Source organism: Polyodon spathula, chromosome 17 (genome assembly GCF_017654505.1).
Source record: "Polyodon spathula isolate WHYD16114869_AA chromosome 17, ASM1765450v1, whole genome shotgun sequence".
NCBI classification, from domain to species: Eukaryota; Metazoa; Chordata; class Actinopteri; order Acipenseriformes; family Polyodontidae; genus Polyodon; species Polyodon spathula.
Genome location: NC_054550.1, coordinates 34,224,708 through 34,245,890, shown reverse-complemented (window position 1 = coordinate 34,245,890; position 21,183 = coordinate 34,224,708). Strand labels below are relative to the sequence as shown.

General features: G+C 38.9%; 1 protein-coding gene across 2 annotated transcripts in view; it reads left to right on the top strand.

Annotated features, from left to right (window-relative positions):
* The first annotated feature begins 1,563 nt into the window (after nt 1-1,563).
* Nucleotides 1,564-21,183, top strand: part of LOC121330300 (uridine diphosphate glucose pyrophosphatase NUDT14-like) — a 37,109-nt gene continuing 17,489 nt past the window's right edge. Inside the window, exons 1-2 of one of the 2 annotated variants that reach the window (XM_041276715.1) lie at nt 1,564-1,728; nt 18,990-19,033. In XM_041276715.1, the coding sequence (XP_041132649.1) occupies nt 1,570-1,728; nt 18,990-19,033 (203 nt within the window). In that variant the 5' untranslated portion in view covers nt 1,564-1,569. Of the gene's footprint in view, nt 1,729-16,028; nt 16,155-18,989; nt 19,034-21,183 lie in introns of those variants that run through there. The other variant, XM_041276716.1, reaches the window with a different exon arrangement.

Below are 21,183 nucleotides of genomic sequence, written 5' to 3'. Positions count from 1 at the left end.
ATTGTTTCAGTAATTCAACCAAAATATGTGCATGTATTACAAAGGCCAGTCTTTAAAAGGCACTAAATACAAATCTTGCCATGAATCCATTGCCATTAGGTAAGTCTCACATTTTTCTGTGTGAAAGACACACCATGCTTAACACAGAGCCTATGTGATTCTAAACAATTACATGTTTGCAGCTTTAATGGGCAGTGCTGTGTGATACACTGCCATTACAGATTCTGTCCTGTCCCCTGAGGTAGAGATGAGGTTAAAAGCTCTAAAACCACGAATGCAGATGGGCCCAGCACTTTTGCACAGTGTTTAAGACACTCGCTTGCGGTGCGCAGGGTCACCGGTTTTTGCCCTGCCTCTGCCCTGTCACACAGCTATGACAGCATAGCCCACAGTGCCCCGGGTGTCTAATGCTTATACAGGAGGCGTGCATCTTAAAGGCAAATCCAAACTTTCTGCCTTCTCCTCTTCTGCATGATGCACCAACTCACTGACAACAAACATATTTAGAGAATGAATTGCCAAATCTATTCACATAGGAGCTTGCTACCACATGGCGCTTCAAGTGCCTCTTTATTGCTTCCTGCCCTGAACCTTTCCCCCAGAGACATGTCTTACTGATAAGTACTTCATGTTCTGGATGGAGAAAAACATCAGGTGCCAGCCCTTTGGATTAGGAGGCAAGGCCCAGGGAGAGCACTTATTGTTCTTCTTCCAGTCTTTTGGATGCTTTCGGTTTATACTCACATCATCTGTCACCTCCTCTGTTCTGCTTTTTCAAGATTTCAGATTTAAGACCATGCTAAATTATAATAAATATTGTAACTGACAACCTCACTGTTATCAGTGAGGTGCCCTTCTGAACGTATGCCCACAGTAAGAGTGTTTGTGTATGCAAGCTGCAGTTCTTTTTTGCTCTTCAGAGCCCCAGAATGCCTGTACCTCTGAAGTGATGTAATAGGTAAACAGCTACTGTGAATGGCAAATGGAAACTTCTCTTTTTTTTCATGTAGTACATCCCAATACACATCTGTAGACAATACTCGACTGTAATACTGTAGTGTTTAAACCTTAATGAAAAAGCATGCACAATATTGATGTGTTATTTGTTTACTTTGTGTACTATATATAATAGTAAATCTATATTCTTTGTAACATGTTATATATGTTAACTCTGAAGTGCAGTATGTAGAGATGTGTTATTATTATAATTAATAATAACATAATAATAATAATAATAATAATAATAATAATAATAATAATAATAATAATAATGTATGTTGCTTAATTGTATTAAACTGTAAAACATCATGTACCCATATAAAGGAAAAATATAGGATGATGTTTTCGTTTTACCAGCAACGTTATAATAATTGTAAAAGTGCTTTATTATATCATACAGAACAAACCGTTGAAGGAAATATTTTGGGAAGCACATAAGAAAACGAGAAGCTGGTTTGCTTTAACAAAGCAAATTCCAAATGCGCGAAGCAAATATTCTTTTACATTGGTGACTAATAATATGGATAGACGCTTTGCGATTTTTATTTTGTCCCTTATGGTGACCCATAGATGCGCTCTCTTCCTGTTTCCCTTTTCACTTGCTGTTTTGTGTCTGAAATACCGGTTGTGCACAAACCTTTACAAGTAATGGATCAGATTAGTAACATCCAGGTTGTTCCCTGCAGCAGCTCCAATTACCTGAAACCGTTCAGGGTCCACTACAGCCAGGTGAGTCAATATAAGCTCACTTGAAGTGATCCAGTCATTGTCCGTGATCATCTGTGTGAACCGAGCATCGTTACAGCATGCACCCAACCCCCGATAATACCTAATTAGAAACTACCCATGATTACATTCATAATGATCAAAATTAATGTAACGTCGTTCATCTACCATCACTGCTTATTTATAGCTCCCCCTTACCATAACGTGAATTGGTGGCAGCAAGATGTCGGATTGCTGGTTCAAAGCTAAGTGTACACACAGTCTACAGTACATGTCGAGTGTACCAACCATATTTATACAAGCTTTATTGTAAATGAAGATGGGACTCAGCTATTTAAATCCAAACATTGGATTCCTTTGATATATACATTCTAAAGATTCCACATACTGTACACTAATTATTATTATTATTATTATTATTATTATTATTATTATTATTATTATTTATTTATTTTGAACACTGTAAATGTAAAACTCGCAGTTAAAGAGAGTCTTTGGACTTGTATATGGGTATTGAATGGATTAAGGAGGCGTAGCGTTCTGAAAACAGAAAGTCATGTCTGTTCCTTTATATACCTGCAATTCTGAAATGTATTATATATACATTTGTATCCCATGTTCTTTTACAGCCTGCTGTACAGCATTTACTTTGCATCCTTCTTCATCCATGCTGTAAACCATTTCTGTGGCTGGCTTGCTTTAATTTGTTCCAAAAAAAAAAAAAAAAAAAAAAAAAAAACAGCCAGATGCAGCCCTGTAATTTTTGAGTTTTCTTAAAAATGGGATTGCTGCAGCTTTACTGACGATCTCGTAATGCCTCTGTGCACACGCAGCACAACGCTTGCAAAGCGGCTTTACCCGGAACAGGTTCTGGAGTTCAGCATGGGAGCAGATTAGAATAACAAGCATCTGTCTGTAGCAGTGGTTTCTAAAAATCATTCCTCATAAGCTTCACAATTAGACTGCAGGGAAACTGCAAGAATCTTGCTTATAACATAACAGCTGAGCACCTGTCTTGATCTCTCTAATGAGAACTACTGAGACATAATTCACTGTTAAATGTGTATTATTATGTTTATGATTATTATTTTACTAAGACATACCTACAGCAAATTAATTCTGAGATATGCCACGTCTATTTAAAAAAAAACATGCCAAAGGTTTTTAAAATCAATCAGTCAGTCACTAGTACAATATGTTAAATACTGTAATACCTAAGACGTTCAAGCACATACTTTTATTGTTGTAAGTAGTTGTCAGGACAGTATTTGTTTTAGGTAATGCATTGATGCTATCTCAGCACAAGAACATGCTTTACCAGTCAAGCTTGCTCCTCTTCATTTTGCTAAACAATGGTGGCATTAATTACAGTCTACATTCATGGCCCTTTCCTTCAGCTAGAATTGGAAGCATCACACTACATAGGAAAGGAACAGTGTTGTCCATGTATAATTATAATTGGTTTATACATATTTTAAATGTATTACAAACTTCTACAAGGCACTATCAGTGGGATACTGAACATTGCTGCAGTGTAAAATCAATCAACACGTTGTATAATGTGTAATCAGTAGTCATTAAATAAAAAAAAAACATTGCCTATACAGTAAATCCATTGGAAGATCTTTATGATTAACATAAAAGTGTGTCAGTTGTTTAAGGTTATTTACTCTTGTTTTAGAATTCTTTGAATTCTTTGAATTGTGCTGCTCCAGATAATAATTATATTTAATGCATTTGGTGAGCACCATCACGTCTCGTGTAAGTCAGCATTATACTGAAACATTATCGTAGAATCTTTGGTACTGACAGGCTACCAAAGTGGGGACATCCACCGCTGTTAACACTACAGGCAGTGTTCCGTGATCAGTGTTGCAGCTGTGGCAAAACAGTGTATTCACTTTCATCAGGGCAGAGAATCTGTTAGCAGTAATCCATGCCCTGTCAGAGGTGCACAAATCCATGTTGATTAAAAAGGTTGTTCTGAATTACCCTGAAGTGCTATTTTTAGCCTGCACCAGAAGAAGAAAATCAAAAACAAAGCACACAATAAACAGGTATCCTTCACCTCCTATGTAAGTAGTACACCTAGTCTAACGACGTCAGCATGAGGTGAGAGGTGATGCACAGTCCTCCCAGCCTTAAAACTGATTCACTTTGTTTAGACCTTTTAGAAAGTAAAAAGTTTGTCAAAATAATTGAATTCGGTATATTCATATTGAGAAGGTAGCTCCTGCCTATGAACCAGTATATCAATTAATTACATGATCCACCCTACTGAACAAAAAAATTAGGCCACACTCCCAACACAAAGTTTGATGTCTCTATCCTCTCCTGCCGTGTGCCCCATGGGGTTAAAAGCAAACATCTTTGGGCTTTGTAGATTCCAAGGATCTCAAGCTGTTTGTGACCTGGGAAAACGAAGAATGTGTTTTGTGTGTATGTACTGTTAATAGTATTGTGTAAAAATGTGTTTATTGTAAATAATGAATGAAGTACCTTATGCCACTGGAACACACCTACCTGCTGATTAGGATTACACAGCTGATTAGGATTCCACACCTGGCAATCACACACAGCAGTCAGGTACTTCATTAATTACAATAAATACACACTATCTGCGCTAAACATTTACACACACACACAAAAAAACCCTTCTTCATGTGCCAGGCTCTGCTGTGCCACACAGGGAAACTTCACAATCCAGGCATGGATAGCAGATTGGTCTGTTGGGCCACTTGTGGAGCTACTTTCAGATATTGAGGGTTTGGTCACACATGAGAAATGACCAACTAGGCCTAGCTGTATTATGTAAATATGCATTTGTGAATGAGCTACAACAGCTCCTGTCCCGACAGGTTAACTTCATTGTAAACCATCCTACAAATGCAAACAATCTTAAAGACAACAAACAGTTATTACGCATAGCCTAATTCAGTAAACAGTCTTAATGGTCTTTAAAATTGATAGTTCACTAGCCAAAGGAATTACACATACCATACTGCTAGATATATATATATATATATATATATATATATATATATATATATATATATATATATATATATATATATATATATATATATATATATATATATATATATATATATATATATATATATATATATATATATATATATATATATATATATATATACAGGGCTATATATAATTATATATATCTTTTTTTTTTTTACACAGAACGTCAATTGCTGTTTTTTCAACAGTTGCTTAAAGAAACTTGTCTGAATAGAAGTGTCATTTATATAGTTATTGTTGTCGGTAATTTGATTAATGATACATATAAAATGCAGGTTTTCCAGTTCAGAACAGTGTTTGAAAAGAAAACTTACAGTAAATGTTTAGTCTTGGTCTTTTCATCGGCCAAGGAATGCTCCAGTTGTAATTGAATGATAAAAGGCATTTGTGCATTCTTCCACCTACTCTCATTTTGAGGGCTTTGATGGGGATGCGGCACACATATTGTTTACTTACCTCTTCCACCAAAAATATGTTGGTGATTCGCCTCATGCTGCATTGTATAAATCAAACTAATCAATAAACCTTCATTGTTCGAAGCTCTTAAACTCTCTGTTTTCTTTTTTACCATTTTTTTAAATATAAGTACGCCCTGTAATGGGTGCATTCATGAATAGCCTAGATTATACTGATATCAAAAAGACTATTCATAAAAAAAAACCTATCATAATGTGTGTTAAAGATGTAAAATGTATATAGTAAATGGCAGCTTTCTTTGCCCCTCCCCTTTTACATATGAAATCCGCTTTGTGACAAAACATGGTAGATATGTTTGTAAGGGTGCTGAGTGGTGCCACAGGGGATGCTTTGTTTTTGTTCACAATGTGCCCTTTTGAAAGGCTACTAAATAGCACATGTTTGTGGCCCTGAAAGTAACAAGGACTTATTTGCTGTCAACGTAACCAAACCTGCATGTTTGTGGTCTGAAATGTCTGTGAATGTGCCGTGCAAAAGCAATCGAAATCAGTGTTTACAGTGCTATACACTTACTGATTATATTATTTAGTTAAGAAACAGAAAACAGTCCAATTGCTCCTCTATTGACTTAGGTGATAAAATTGTTCATTTCTGATAAGGTCATTGGTTAACACCATTGATTACAACAGCATCATTATACTGTAGCTTGCTAAAGTTGTTGTTTGTTAAAGTGTTAACCAGTTTGCTTTATCTCTGATTTTACAGGGTACAAAACACCTATTATATGTAGTTAAAGTCGTAACAAGCAGTTGAAAATTTCATAGGATTTTTAGAGATAGTTCTAATAACTGAGAAACATCAAAATCATCAAGTTGTTTGAAATATAACAGTACATCTAGATCAAGTCGTTTGAAATATAACAGTACATCTAGGTCATTAATTATCACCATTTTGTTCATCCCATAGGACGATTGGTATATTCTAGACAGAAAGTTTACATACATCCTCACCTACAGTATGTGGTGTTACTCCTGTAACTAAAAGTAGTTCTCATTTGTTACACAGCTAATCATCAAAATGAATCCCCACGATTCATGGATCAAGACATAATTAATTAGTTGGTTTGTGAGACGAGCTTGCTGTGGCCAGATCCTTTAAATTTCTCATGTGAAGCAGCCGCCATTCAGAGTTTGTGCTGGAGCAGCTGGGAAGGACATGGGCCGATGCCTCAGTTGACAGGCTGTTGGATTATAGGCAATATCAAAGGCAAGGGGGGAGATTAGGGGTAAGCGAGCAACTGACAGCAGTTTGCAGCAGGGGAGAACAGATGAGAAACAATGGGAGCTGAGAACTTAGAGGGGATCAGAGGTGAGAAGGCCATGGGAAAAGTGTGGCAGCAATCACTGAAGCACCAGGTTGCCAAGCCTCATGAATAGGACAGGAAATGGGATTTGCTGGGACAGATGTGATGAGAGGTGATGAATACATTAGAGGCGAAAGAGCAAGATGTTCACAAAGGTGGGCAGAATGTGCTTCCCATGAAACTTTGATTTGCAAAGTCGATAGCTTACTCGGAAGGGACAGGAATCCTGTGTGAAAAGGTTTTTTTTTCGAGAACCAGTGCACATGGCACGTCGTAGAGTGGAGTGAGTGGCCGTCATTCGATTTTCTTCTGTATATCTTTTAGGGGAGATAATTCTGACATAAATCCTAATGCACATGAAAATTATTCTTTTTGCAGAGAGGCGACTGTCTGCGATAGACAGGTGGTCAACGCATTTCAAAAAAGGGATAAGCTGCCCCGGGTTCCTTGGTTCAGTTGTGTGTTGACCCTTGGCATCGGAAGGTCGTGACTTTGAAGCTCCTCTCTTGTCTGTCGGTCCAGGCTTATTGGAGGCACTGAAGGTTACTGGGTGTGATCTGTACCGGCAGGGGGTCTCCCCTTCTCAAGCATAGGGTAATAGATGCAACCCTTCATGACCAAGAGAGAAATACAGAGTTCACCAGCAATTCTGCACCACAAAGACGACTAGTGGCTGTAGATTAGGACCTGACAGTGGCAGCCAATGGCAGCCGATAGTAGCAGAGCATTCTGTGGCAAACTCAATTGCAGCCACACTCAATGAGTGTGAAGCAGGATTTCCAGAAGCAATATAGAGGGATTTACAGGATTATGAATATACATAATTCAGAAAACAAAAATGCTTAAAAAAATGAATATCCATAATGATATAGGCCACCCAGACTGAATTTTTTATTTTATTTTATTTTTTGCATCTACACACTTTTTTTTAGATTTGCTTATCCCCATGAGACAGCAGAAAAAATGTAATGTTTAATATTTTCCAAATGCTTCTAAAGCTGCTTTTCTTTCTTTCTCTCAGTGAATTAACAATTGATCGTTGCCCATGCGAGTCCTATATGTCATTTCCCTGAGGGCTTGTGAATTATGGAGAATGTTTCAACAATGCGTTTTCTGACTACTAAGGGGCTTATAAATCATTTCTGTCATCAGTAATGAGTTAAATGTTTTCTTCGAAAAACGTTTTCAAGAGGGTCATGTTCTTAAAATGGCAATGTTCCTTCTAAAAAACACAATAGATTTTTTAAAAATTATTTATTAAATATTTATTTGGTAGAAAAATGCATCCTTTGTCTCTTTTTCAATGCAGTATGATCAATAAATAATGGGACATATATAAAGGCACTGCACTGACACCATCTCATTCTAAACTGATTCAGGTGTTTAAAAAGGCCCAAAGGCCACTGTTTATAGATTATAGGTTTATAGTTAATCCAGAACTTGTATTTCTTAATAATAACTAATAATAATAATAATTGTATCACAACAATGGAGCTTAAGCAGCTGTGCTGTATAAATGTACAGGCTAAACTTACACTCTGATTCATACACTAACTTGCAAGGCTGTTTACAGAGTCATTGGGTAGACTTGCACTCTGCCTTAGCCTAATGGCCTGAAGATAATAGGAGTGTGGGACAGTTCAGGAAGTTAGCTGAGCGACAGAAGTTTGTGAGCTGGAAATAGTGCTACATCAGTGTCTCCCAGCATTCTGATTTACTATAGGGGGGTGGGGCTGTGGTGGAGAGGATCCCCGGGAAACGTAACCATCAAAAAACCTTGGACCAGTATAGAAAAACAAAGTGTTAGCAAACAGGCTTTCGTCAGTGCCCTGCATTGTGCTTTTTACCATGTTCTTTCAGAAAACTAGTAACATTCCAGAGAAAGGTGGAGTAGTTGTTCAGCAAAGCTCACCCTTATCTTCCAGTTCTGAAGACCGAGAAATCGGATTATGTTTTTGGCATGTCATAATGTTTTGATTGGTGAGTGAACTATAAACCTGATACTGAAGGAAGATTGGAGATAGATAGAAAATAAGCAGTGGTGACAGGACAAGGCCGGGATGTTCTTTTGCTGCAGAGTTTGTTCGAATGCACTGTGTAGCTTTTTTTCGTGGGTCACCAATAAAGTTACTTATTTTTTATTTTTTTTATGTACACCTACACAAATTAAGTCTTTATAGCCATATGGTCTTTTGAAAGACATATACTGTTTGGGATTGTCTGTATTAAAAGATACAAGTACATATTCATTCCAATCTGCTGCATCGTTTGGTCAAATACATACAGATATTATGTTCTATAATTGTTTTAGTTATATTCTTTATTGCAAGTGTCGTGTTTTTGCAGGCATTCTTCCTGTCACAGCTGGCTGTATACTGTATAGTGTATTATACTGATCAATGAAGAGCACTTTTCCTAGCTAGTTACTTGTACTCACAGACTGATTTAAAGTCTTAGGTCTTTAGGTTAAAGATAGATGTCTTCCCAACGCAAATCAAAGGCCTACAATTTGTAGTCAAAGACATGGAAGGATGTGAGCTAGCATCAATTTCCTGCTCTATTTAAAGTTCATGGTCTAATTTAACACACAGTGGAAGGAAATGTACTAAACCCTCCATCCTTAGGAACTGATGCGTAGCTGGTTATCCACTGCTGATATTTAATACGGATGCACTTTAACTTGGTTAGGGGGAAACCATGATTTAAATGAAGTCTAAAACCTCCATCAGATAAGAATAATGTTTAATATAATGTCAGCATTATCCCATAACCTAAAATGGACAATGTTGTGTGCATGTCTGTGCTTCGGTAGTCCCATTCCACTTTTGCGGTTGTATTTTGTTGTGGTCATTGATGTATGACAGTGCAGACCTCAGCTGACAGCTGTCCATGCAGCTGCATGTGCTTCTCCATGACCACCTCAGGTTCTGTTATGGAGACCAGGGCCTAATACGGGATGAGGAAATTGTAGGATCCTCTTACAAATTTCCAGCAAGAGATGTCATCTTGTGCAGTTTGGGCAAGAGGACTGCAAAACAAAGCTGCCCAAACTGTGCAAAATGATTTCTTTTATAGTAAGGGACACCCTACACACACACACACATGTGTTTGCATTCCTGTACTTCTGGGGACTTCTCATTGACTCTCCCTATAGTTTTATTTACTATTTCTAACTCCAATCAGACGTGCCGTTTTTTCTATTTCCGCTATCTTTTTGTGTGGCCTGAAGTTTTTTTTTAGTTTTTTTTTAATTTAAAAGTTTGAAATATATCTGGACATTGTTACGATAAAGCCTCTGGAGTCAGAAAACAAAAACCCTTTCTGTAACCTCAATCATATTTCTCTTACTAATACAACAGTAGTTATTGTGGTAATTAATGTGTCACTGAAACACAACACAAGTATAAAAGCACAGTGAACTGCAAGAGTCCATCCGAAACTGGTATTGACTGGTATTCATATTTAACAGCATGAAATGTGTAGTCTTTTTGAGAGTTTGCAATTAATCAGAAAGCAATTTCATTCCTAAAAAGGGTATATGAAAATGCCTACTGTAAAGTATGTACGTTGAAATGAGTGTACATTATCATTATATTAACCAATCAATATAGTAAATATTGCATAGTGGGATAATTAAACTTTAAGCACCTCAGAACAGGGGTTGTTTTTTTTTTAGGTCTTTATTGCACTTTAGGCTCAGGAGCACATTTACTTCAATGCCCTGTTCTTTGTAATGTGTATACTAATCTGTATACGCAGTGTTTCTCAATGTCCCAGCAGGCTATTCACTTTGACCCAGCAAGTGGACTTGCTAATGAGAACCCCGACCATCTGTGGTCACTCCTAGAGATGCGTTCAAGCTACCATTAAATTGAAACCTCTAGGGGAGAAACAGGAGGAGTGGTGCTTCTTAAAGAACATACCATTCAAAAGCACTGCCTTTGTTATTAAAATTATGTAATCGAATAAAATAACCAGAGCGATCTGCATTGCCTATTTTCTTATTCAATGCAGGGAAATGCAGCTCTATTATATGCCGTTATCAGCGAATGATCATTTCAGTAGAACTAGAACAATGGGTAAAAACTCCTGAGAAACTTGTGTAGACAGAAAATACATCTCAGTGTTTTAAGGTTTTTAATAATTGACAAAAGTAGTAAGAATGGACTTGGAACACAGTGTTGCATTTTTAATTTGAATAAAATTGCATCATTTGTACAGAAAAAAATGCATTCGTTTTTGAAATTTTGTAATTAGAATGGCCCTGTGACAGGACGGCTGAGGGTGATGATGTCAGGCCATCATCGGGTGCAAAAGTGCACTGCGGCGCTGTTTTTATTTCAACAAAATTTTAAGATTTGTAACAAAAAACACTGCTAACAACGAAACAACTAACAAACACCGTGCTTCCTACACGCTTGGCAATTGTTTTTAGTTTAACTTTCGTTTCTCTTTTCTTTCGTTTCTTTTCCACTCCCGTGTCTCACGCTCGCTCCTCTCGAGCACCCATCCCAAACAAGGACAGCTGCAGGCTTTTTATACATGTGACCATCTCTGGATTAACAATAAATTAATCGGTCAGGAGATGGTCACGTTCTGCACAAGTTTTAGTGGATGGGTTTCTAATCCCATCCACGCTGCCATACACAATAACAAACACTGTCGCGTTTTTAATTTAACCCAAAATGCATTTAAATCATACACCAATAACAAAACATACTCTTTTTAAATAGACACAACCCAATACGTTTTTAAATAATAATATATTGTGTTTTACCTAAACACAAAATACTTTTTAAATAACACAAAAATAAAATAAATGTATTGTTTAAAATAAACAATACATTTTCCCATCACCAAACGATATATTTATTTACACGCAGGGCTTTGCCCTGCCCTGCCCTGCCACCGGCCCTAACAAATGTGTACTTCAATATGCATGGTAAAAGAATAGTGTAGTAATCCATTGTGAAAGCATGGTAAATACATGCATGAGTGACCATGCTAAAACATGCCTAATGCATTGCAGAAGCTCGATCATTTTCCAGGGTAAACTTTATATTGAGTCGAGCGTGACACTCAATATTGATAAAAGGCCATTTACTTTAAAGATGTTCTGTATAGTTCTGTAATTTTGTTGTAAAAAGTTGTATTGCATTGTGAAATGCTCTGCTGTCTGTGTGTTTGTTCTATTGTGTCCCAGGTTTGTAATGGAGATATGTATACAGGACGCTCAATCCTTTGAGTATTCATATATATTTCCCCAAGGACTGTATCCCTATCTTGAGATGGGAAAGTGAAGATTCAGGGAAGACATTTATCTGAGATTGTTTTCTCTTTAGCTCGGCTAACAAGGACTGTGGGATTTTCTTCAGTCCGTTGGGACCTGAGTTTCACAAATCACAGACCGTTAAAGTTCAGGGATTGATTAATGGTGCTTTTCCAGGTTATCCTGAGGCAGGATCTGAAACTGTGACCTGACCAAGAGGAAACTGATCTCCCCGAGCTTTTTAAAGACTGCTTCAGAACTCCAAATTATACAGTTACATTAGCATTGCTTGAGAAACCAAGATCACTGCACCAATATTTAGTGGTAATGATATGTTTATGTTATTTCAAAATAGTAATAATGAAAACCCTTTCAAACTCCTTAAAGGACTAGTAACCCAGGATTTAAAACATACTTAATAGTGTGAACAGCCTTATGGGTTGCCACCTTTTCTCTGTGTTGAAAATCGAATGATTTTTTTTAATTGTTTCATTTTTATTTATTTATTTATTTTTTTAAAAACACATTTACTGTTACCTCCTGGTGTCTGTTCACTTCCTGTGCTGAAGGTAACATAGCACGTCTTCAGAATATTTGTATCCAACTCTGAGTATAAAAACAAGCCAAGAACTACAATAATGTTGCTGGTAGGAACATGTATTGCACAGGTTTAACTTCATTAACTTGTTGTTAAGGTTCACGTTACTCTAACATTAAGACCTACCACATAGAGCACATTTGGTATCCCTTACATTACAAGCAGACCCTTGTAAAGGGTTACCACAGTATTTTTGCATAGTATTTTTCCCACTATATTTTTTGCAGTTTTACAATGCTTTTTCCCCATGGTTATATAATGTATTTACTATAGTTTACACTGGTTTGCCATTAATATGCTTTACCATACCTCGCTGGTCTTTATAAGGCTCACCAAGGCTTTGCCATGCTTTTACTATGGTAAACTAGTATAAGGGGAAGGACAGGTTATAGTTTAGTTGAGGCTTGTTTGAACTGGCAAGCATTTAAAATAACGTTAGTCTAGCTGGAGATTTTATAGCTTCATATTCTAGAGTAAATTTCAATCATTTCTTTTTTCAAACTGAAAGAAATACTTGGGTTTAGTGGTACTTACAGTATTTAGTTTTTGTTTTTGTTTTTTTACCGTATTCACACTCTAGTAGTCTAAATGATCCTGTCTTTCTCATAGTAGCTAACAGTTGTGGTCAACAAGAGGCAGGCCTGCAGTAGATTTCCTGTTATTCCTGGCTTCCACTTCCAACACTTTCACAAACCAGTTAAGTGTTTCTCCTAAACCACCTACCTCAAATGCTGTTCACTGCGCTGAACAAGGCCATGCATGCTACAGTTAAGCAATACGATAAGGCGAAGCAAACGCTACCAACGCCACCCTCAGAAAATAACATGTGGGTAATGCATATAAAAATGATGCATTAATTCTGTGTGCAGCACAGTACATCTCTCAGTTTTTTATCTCGATCAGCCTCTTGATGAATCACAGGTTTAGCGAGCACGTCATCAAGCACGGAAAATCTGGGGTATGTTGTCTCTGAAGCAAAGTTTTAGAAAGACCACTGTAGGTGTTTCTCTTCTTTAGGTCTTATTAAAATACCAAACCATTACCAAGCAGTGCAGCCTATTAGTTTTGATGTCCTTTCAGTCAACTGCTGACGGTTCTACAAAGCAGTTCTCATTGACAGCTTTTGCTGACTCTGCTGATACTAAACTTTTTTTTTCTTTCGTTTACAGCAATCTCATACCTGGAAAGGTTAAATAAATCTATGCGTTTCTTTGGAATAGTACAGAGAAGCGCTTTTCAGCAAATGTTTTGCCGACATAGGGGGAGTGAAGTTTCTAAGAGGGAAGAAAAATAAACAAAAGTGCAAATAGTTCTTTTTTTTTTCTTTTTTTTTTTTTTTTTTTTTTTTTTACTGTACAGGTTATCCCATAAGCCAACCATTGTATATTATGCTGATTAGGATGTTCTCTTCTGTTATATCGGCTGTACCCTGTTGGACTATCTGACTTTGTTCCCTTTTTTCTTAAAGATATTTCACACTGGAGAGACAACCAATTTTAACAAATATGCCTATGATGTCTGGAAGGAATTGTCGAGATAACCATTATTTCCAATTGTGCCTATGATATCTGGCTCATGGGATGCCCTGTACTGTATATCAGTTTTGTTTTTGGTCTCACGTAAAATACTAACCCACTATTCCAATTCCCAACCCACCCCCCAAACCTGCACGCATGCACACCAATCAATAACACTATCCACCAAGGAGTATGGTGCAAGGTTTTCTTGTCACACTTCAAGCCTTCATTACAGTAGCATTCCCTTTTCATGGTTCTCTCTGGAAACAAACTGTGTGTTTTCATTGTATTTGAAGAATGGCAGTAACCCCTTGTTGCTCTGGAAAGGTTAGCTATGTGTATGTAGAATTGAAAACTGATTTGGCAGGGGTATATGAAATAAGCTTTTTAAAAAAAAAAATCCCCCTTGGGCCGCTGTCTGCAGGCATGTAGTAGCTGGTTAAAGTCATCTTTATTCCATACAGACTCTTACTTTAGATACAGAGGCTGCCAGACAGCGTAATTGGTTTTAATATTTCTTCGCAGTTATGTGCTCATTCATGTTTGCTTTACCACCTCCTTACAGTTGAGAGGGGACCTTTGAACACATAGCACACAGATAAGACTTTCAAGATTGCAGTTTCAACACAGCTTCCCTCCCAAAGCAACCAATATTTGGAGCTGAAAACAGACACGCTACCTCTCTTGCAGATATAACCAAAGGCAAACATGACCCAAGGTCTTTATAACAAATTCAGACAATAGTTATACAGTTTCAGTTTACAGAGCAGAGCAGGTAGATAATCAATAATTTACAAACACCCCAACAATGCTATCATAGCCCTGGTATTTTATAGAGCTATATGCTGTAGTGGTGAAAGAATGGCAGTGCTATTCAGGTAAGCTAAACTATTGTCTCCTAGGGAAATCACCGGAGGAGAATGCAGCCCTAATGAAATTACTGGTGCAAACATTTTATAGACTTGAATTTACTTTGTATCATAACTGAGTTTCCTTTTGTATTTTATAAAGCGTTCATAAAGGATTTCTGTGTGTTTAACTGCAATACACTTCCTTGCACACTAATGCTTTATGACTACAGCCCGTTGTGTCCACATTGTATTCAACAAGTAGAAGTCAAGAGTAAGCTGCATCTTAAAAAAAAAAAAAAAAGGATTTGTAAAGTTAACTTGTCGTCCGTATAGTTTTTCCCCCAACTTGCTGCTTTTAAGTGTAGATGTAGCTGTATGGATGATTTCTATCAACACCACAAAAGAAGATGAAAATACTAGCTACCTCTCTGCCCAGTTAAACGTTATTGCGCACGGCAAACCATCATACGTCAGTACTATAATAACAACCCTGTTCTTTGTGGTTAAAACAGGTCAAAGGCACGCAAGGTCATGAAGTGATGAAAAGCAGTCACAGGCTTTTTAAAGGTAAAGCTTTTGTTATGTCGAGACGAAGGCTTAGTTTTTAATTAACATAGCTGAAAAACAAAGTTACACACTGAAAGAGTTATTCGTGAAAGCTTTTAAATGCCACTAAAGCCACTATTATGTATTTCATTTAAAATGTTAAATTGATTGGGAAAATGTTGTATTTAACAGACCACGGATTTCATTGTACTGTACCTGCAAATGTTGGCATGCATTATTTATTAAAGCAAATACAGATTGGCTGACTTGTGTCAAGTGTAGGAGTGGCACCATCTAGAAACTGCAGTGTGGTCAGTTTACAATAAACTGTATTTCAGCTAGTTTCAGTACATAACAAGTTTCTCATGTGTGTTTACCATGTTATACTATATGATGTACAAGTCTTTATTAAGTAAATCAAAGATTTTAAAATATTTTAGCTGGTAAATCGTTAATTTAGGCAGTTACTGAAATAACTGGCATTTCTACAATATTTGAGTAGCTGTTTTGTATTTTGTTCAAGGCGGTCAAACTGTACATATTTGTGTAGATAGTGTTAAAACAGTAACTGCTTTTTTTTCTCACCCCAAGATAAAAAGTTTTGTCACTTCAAATTGATTGGCTTTAATTAGTTTAATGATAGAAGGATATGTTAACAATGAAAAGGTTGCATTTTATTGGAAATTTTCAGAGCCTGGTTTCTGCTTTTTGCCAGAGAGTGATGTGTGTGAGCAGGACCCTGGCTTTGAAGTTAATCACAGTCGGTGCAGTGTTCAGGAAGTTTGAGTTAAGAAGAGCTGTCAAAGGCACAAAGGATAAAACAGCAGAGGTAACCTAAGAAAGTAGAGGTCATGTCTCCAGTGAGTGTGGGTGCTTGAGAAAAAAGAAAAAAACTGAACCATGATGTGCAAAATCCTTGATCATTTCCCTTGTGTGCCACTTCCAATTCATTCTGTTGATGTGAGAATTCTGTTCCAATCACAGAACAGTCTTAGAATGATGGCCCGTCTGCCATGTGAGGAGAGAGAACAACAGAATTCAAATGGAGTTTGTCATACGCTTACAAAAAAAAAAGCAGGGATTTCTCATCCTCCATTTCTTTCCGTTTCCCTACATCAGTGAAAGTACTTCAAAAGTCCACGTTTTGAGAAAACATACCTTTGCCATTTCTGACAGAAACAGGAAATAACAGGTTCCTGCTGTTATGAGGCGCTGTTATCCTTCTCAGAGGTGTTTTGATAGCTAGATGCATACAACTCCCATAGCTGCCATTTAAATTACTTACACGATGACATAATGGATATTTACCTTCTCTGCACACAATGCACTGTACAGTGTGGGCCTCTCAATTGAGTGAAATGCTATTGATTGATGGGGCTGTTCTCGGAGGTATCCTGACACTTTTTCAGTGGCACTCTTAAATAAATGTATAAATTCTGATGCCAGCTCAAAGCATGTACTTTATATATTTGGGCATAGCTTTATAACTAGTTGAATTGTTAAATCCTAGTTAGAAATTGATTTTAATACATTTACAGTAGTGTGTTGATTTTTAGGGCCGGTATAAATATGCCTCATGTCTTATGCAGAATAGCGCTGGCCACTTCTATTGTTGCTATTGAAAGCCTGATAAGTCAAGCTGTGTAAATTGATAAGCTGCGCAGGAGCATCATGTGGAGAGACGTGGTGTAACAGGCTGCGGACACAAGGGTAACGAGCTGTCACTCTTACATTTCATCATATATCTGGAGAACCGCTTCTCCACTTGTCAAGACCCTTTGTATTCTCTATTTCCGTTTTAAATACAAGTTATTATTAGCGATTGTGCTTGCATTGAAACAGTGTGGCTCAGTCTGAGGGGGCAGTCGGGGCAGGTGGGAGGGGGTGAACACGCGTGTTGACCCTCTCTCAGTAGGTCCCTAACTACTATAGAGACCGTTGGCAACTGTTTAAACTGCAATTAATAATTACCGACTCTAGTGTTAGTCACAAAACAAACAGAACAAACCCCAGCGAAAGAAAACCTGCATCCATTTGAGTGGATTAATCTTACCTGAGATTACATTTCATGTAGTCTCAAAGAACAGACTGCCACTCAAAATCTGATCTTATTTTTTGTATTTTGTGTTTGCTTAAATATTTATCTAAGCACGTGCAGATAGGCTGTACTGTGTGTTGATAATTGCTGCGTTATTGTCTTTAGATAAGTGAGTGATCAGATACAATTTTTACAGTAAATGCAAATAAAGGAAATGTATCCACGCATGTTAGTTCTTGTACAGTTTGATGCTGACAGAACAGGCATATTCTAACACAGTGTAGTACACACAGGCAGACTCATTCTGTAGAGTGAGAGATATTGATAAGGCAGTGGGTAGTTCAGATGTAAAGTTGCAAATGTGCCTATATTACTCAATGTAGAGTCATTGTACATTAATTTGAAAGAAAAAAATTAAAGTACTACTTCTTTAAAATCTATATTAACATTATAACTGTTCCCCTGTAATTGTGCTGATTAGCTCTATTTGAACTACACAGCTGTACATTCTTTGCTGCGTCCTGGTAACTTTTCTGTATTGCAGGTGACATGGTGTGGTTGAAGCTAGTTTGAACACAAGAAGTGATTATTTAGCAGTTCACGGTTATTTAACTGCTCATCTATACTGTTGTCTGTAGGGGACCAGTTATAATATTACTAGTGCAAGTAAGAGGCACAGTATGGATTGTAACAGACCTTTGTAAACACCAAGTTACAATATACTGCATGTCTGACGAGTGGCCCTATCCTTATAGTAGATGTATGTATTACCTCAGCAATTCAACATTAACAATGCAAAGGAAGTTCAAGAAATGCCCTCTGGTAATGCCACAATCCAAATTACTTTTACATGTTTAAACAAAACACTTGCATTTTTGTGTGGGAATAAATATTACAACATATTCTGTTGCCTACTCTCTCCTTTACTCTGTATGCCTTTTTGAACCTGTGGTGACCTGTTTAAATATGTACCAAATGGTTTTGTGGGTTTAAAAATGTAGAAGAAAAATGTGCACTTCACCACGTGGTGAAATTCGTGCCTTTGATCAGACTTGTAGGATGTGGACTGTTTCGGACGTGCAGATCCCCCACGGCAGGGAGTTGCTGCAGGTGATGCCTCAGGCAAGTTGTGACTCATTTGCAAACAATCCCAGGAGATGCGTGTAATTGAGTAGCGGCCAGGTTTGAGAATGTGTCCTGATGTGCTGTGCAGGAACAGGAAACCTCTTGACAACATCTTAATTGTATTCATGTCCAGATACGGCCCTAATCAGCTCTGACGAGTTATGCACCAAAAAAAAAAAAGAGACTCATATCCTGTCCCCATTTGAAAAGAAGAATATGAATAATAGATTTTCAAGCTGTATACAATATAGGTGTTTTAAAGCTATATATTTTAAATATTATACCCATATACTGAATACCATCTATTACAAATATATATTTTTTCCCATATTGGCTGAAACTAAAAAGTTTAAAATTAGACAAAGCAAAGCTTATGGATAAATAATACCTTAATCAAGCATAATGCTAATGTCATTTATGTCACCACTAAACAGCTAAATATAGAAATAACAATCAACACTCTTCCACTCACTAAACCAAAATACTTTCTTTTGTTTACAGAATGGAACCAAGAAGTCCTGGGATTTCATGAGAACACACGACAGGTAGGAACAGATGTGTGAAGGGAGGTGCTGTTGCCCCCTTTCTGATAAAGCATTGCTGTGTTGTGCAGTGTGATGCAATGGGTTGAATTGAAGCACTGTATACAATTAATATATATAGACGGTAGTCATTATATTTAGTATTAATATCCAACCTAGCCAGCATATATTGTTAGATAATTGATCACAAGTACAGCTGATGTCCTTACTCAAAGGCAGTTGTCTAGCAGGAAATTGCAACTCCTGTTGCATAGCAGTTTCATCCATTTTAGGTTTTATTAAAAGCTTGATTACCCAGAGTGCATAGGTAACTAGTTCATGTGTGTCTTATTAAACTCATTGTAAAACCAGGAATGGATTATACTGATATGCAATAGCACTGTGGCAGAGCAAAGCTCTGCCCTTTTTAAATTGGCAGGGATGGGGTTAATTTCCCCTACCTGCCTGGGTTTATTATGTTCAGGTGGCTGGGGTTGATTAGTTGATTAGGTTAATTAACGATCAATCAGCGCCCAGCCACCTGACATAAAAGGAGGCCTCTGCTTCTCATTGAGGAGGAGGGAGCTGAGGAAGCAGGTTGGTGTTTTGTTGGTTGTGATTTTTCAATTTTCTAAATCCAGTGAAGGCATTGCCCAGCCTGGAAACCTTTATTTTGTACATTTTACTTTTTGTCTTTCTTTTTGTGTTTCAATCCCTTTTTTTTGGCCCTTGTGCCTTTTTATTTTTATTTCTATTTATAATAAAAGTATATTTTTTTGAACTGCAGTCTGTCTCTGGGCCTCTATCCACTCGCCAGCCTGCCACATTTGGTGTCAGAAGCAGGATAGCGCCACCTAGAGGCTCAGAGCAGTATTATTGTTTTTTTTTTTAATTTTTTGGAAAAAAAAAAAAAAAATGGGAAAGAAGAGCAGACAGCAGCAAAGGCAGGACAAGCAGCAGCTGAAGAAATGTAAGCTGCTGCAGCCACCGCTGGAGGACCCGGCCAGCCTCTTCCCTTGGTGTTCCTGGTGCAGGAAGGAGGACCATCGTTGGCGGTCCTGCCCAGATGTGCCACCAGCAAACTGGTGTGGCCGGTGTGAGGAGGACGGCCACAACTGGGCAGGATGCCCCTACAACCAGGCCCAGGAAGAGGTGCAGTATTCACCCCAGGCATCAGGGGCCACCCTACTACCTCCAGCACCACCACCTTCACCACCGTCCCAGGAGATCTGGGACTGGTTGATGCACCCTGAGGCAGACCTCGTCCACGATCTCCCCATAGTTATCAACACGCTGTGGTGTCGGGATGGGGAGAGGTGGGAACAGTGGGAGGAACAACACCACCCAGCGTCCTTCCCAGAGGTTGCCCTCATGGTGGTTAATTACCTGGCGGTAGACATGGGAGATGCCCCGGTCACTCCAATAAAAAGGGGTGAGCCACCTTCCCGAGAGCCAGAGAGGGGTGAGCCGCCTTCCCGAGAGCCAGAGAGGGGTGAGCCGCCTTCCCGAGAGCCAGAGAGGGGTGAGCCGCCTTCCCGAGAGCCAGAGAGGGGTGAGCCGCCTTCCCGAGAGCCAGAGAGGGGTGAGCCGCCTTCCCGAGAGCCAGAGAGGGGTGAGCCGCCGTTCCCGAGAGCCAGAGAGGGAGGAGGAGCTGCCGTCGCTCCCAGAGCCAGAGAGGGAGGAGGAGCTGCCGTCGCCCCAGAGCCAGAGAGGGAGGAGGAGCTGCCGTCCCCCAGAGCCAGAGAGGGAGGAGGAGCTGCCGTCGCCCCCAGAGCCAGAGAGGGAGGAGCCGCCGCTCCCAGAGCCAGAGAGGGAGGAGCCGCCGCTCCCAGAGCCAGAGAGGGAGGAGCCGCCGTCGCTCCCAGAGCCAGAGAGGGGTGAGGAGCTGCCGTCGCTCCCAGAGCCAGAGAGGGGTGAGGAGCTGCCGTCGCTCCCAGAGCCAGAGAGGGGTGAGGAGCTGCCGTCGCTCCCAGAGCCAGAGAGGGGTGAGGAGCTGCCGTCGCTCCCAGAGCCAGAGAGGGGTGAGGAGCTGCCGTCGCTCCCAGAGCCAGAGAGGGGTGAGGAGCTGCCGTCGCTCCCAGAGCCAGAGAGGGAGGAGCCGCCGCTCCCAGAGCCGCCGCTCCCAGAGCCACAGAGGGAGGAGCCGCCGCTCCCAGAGCCACAGAGGGAGGAGC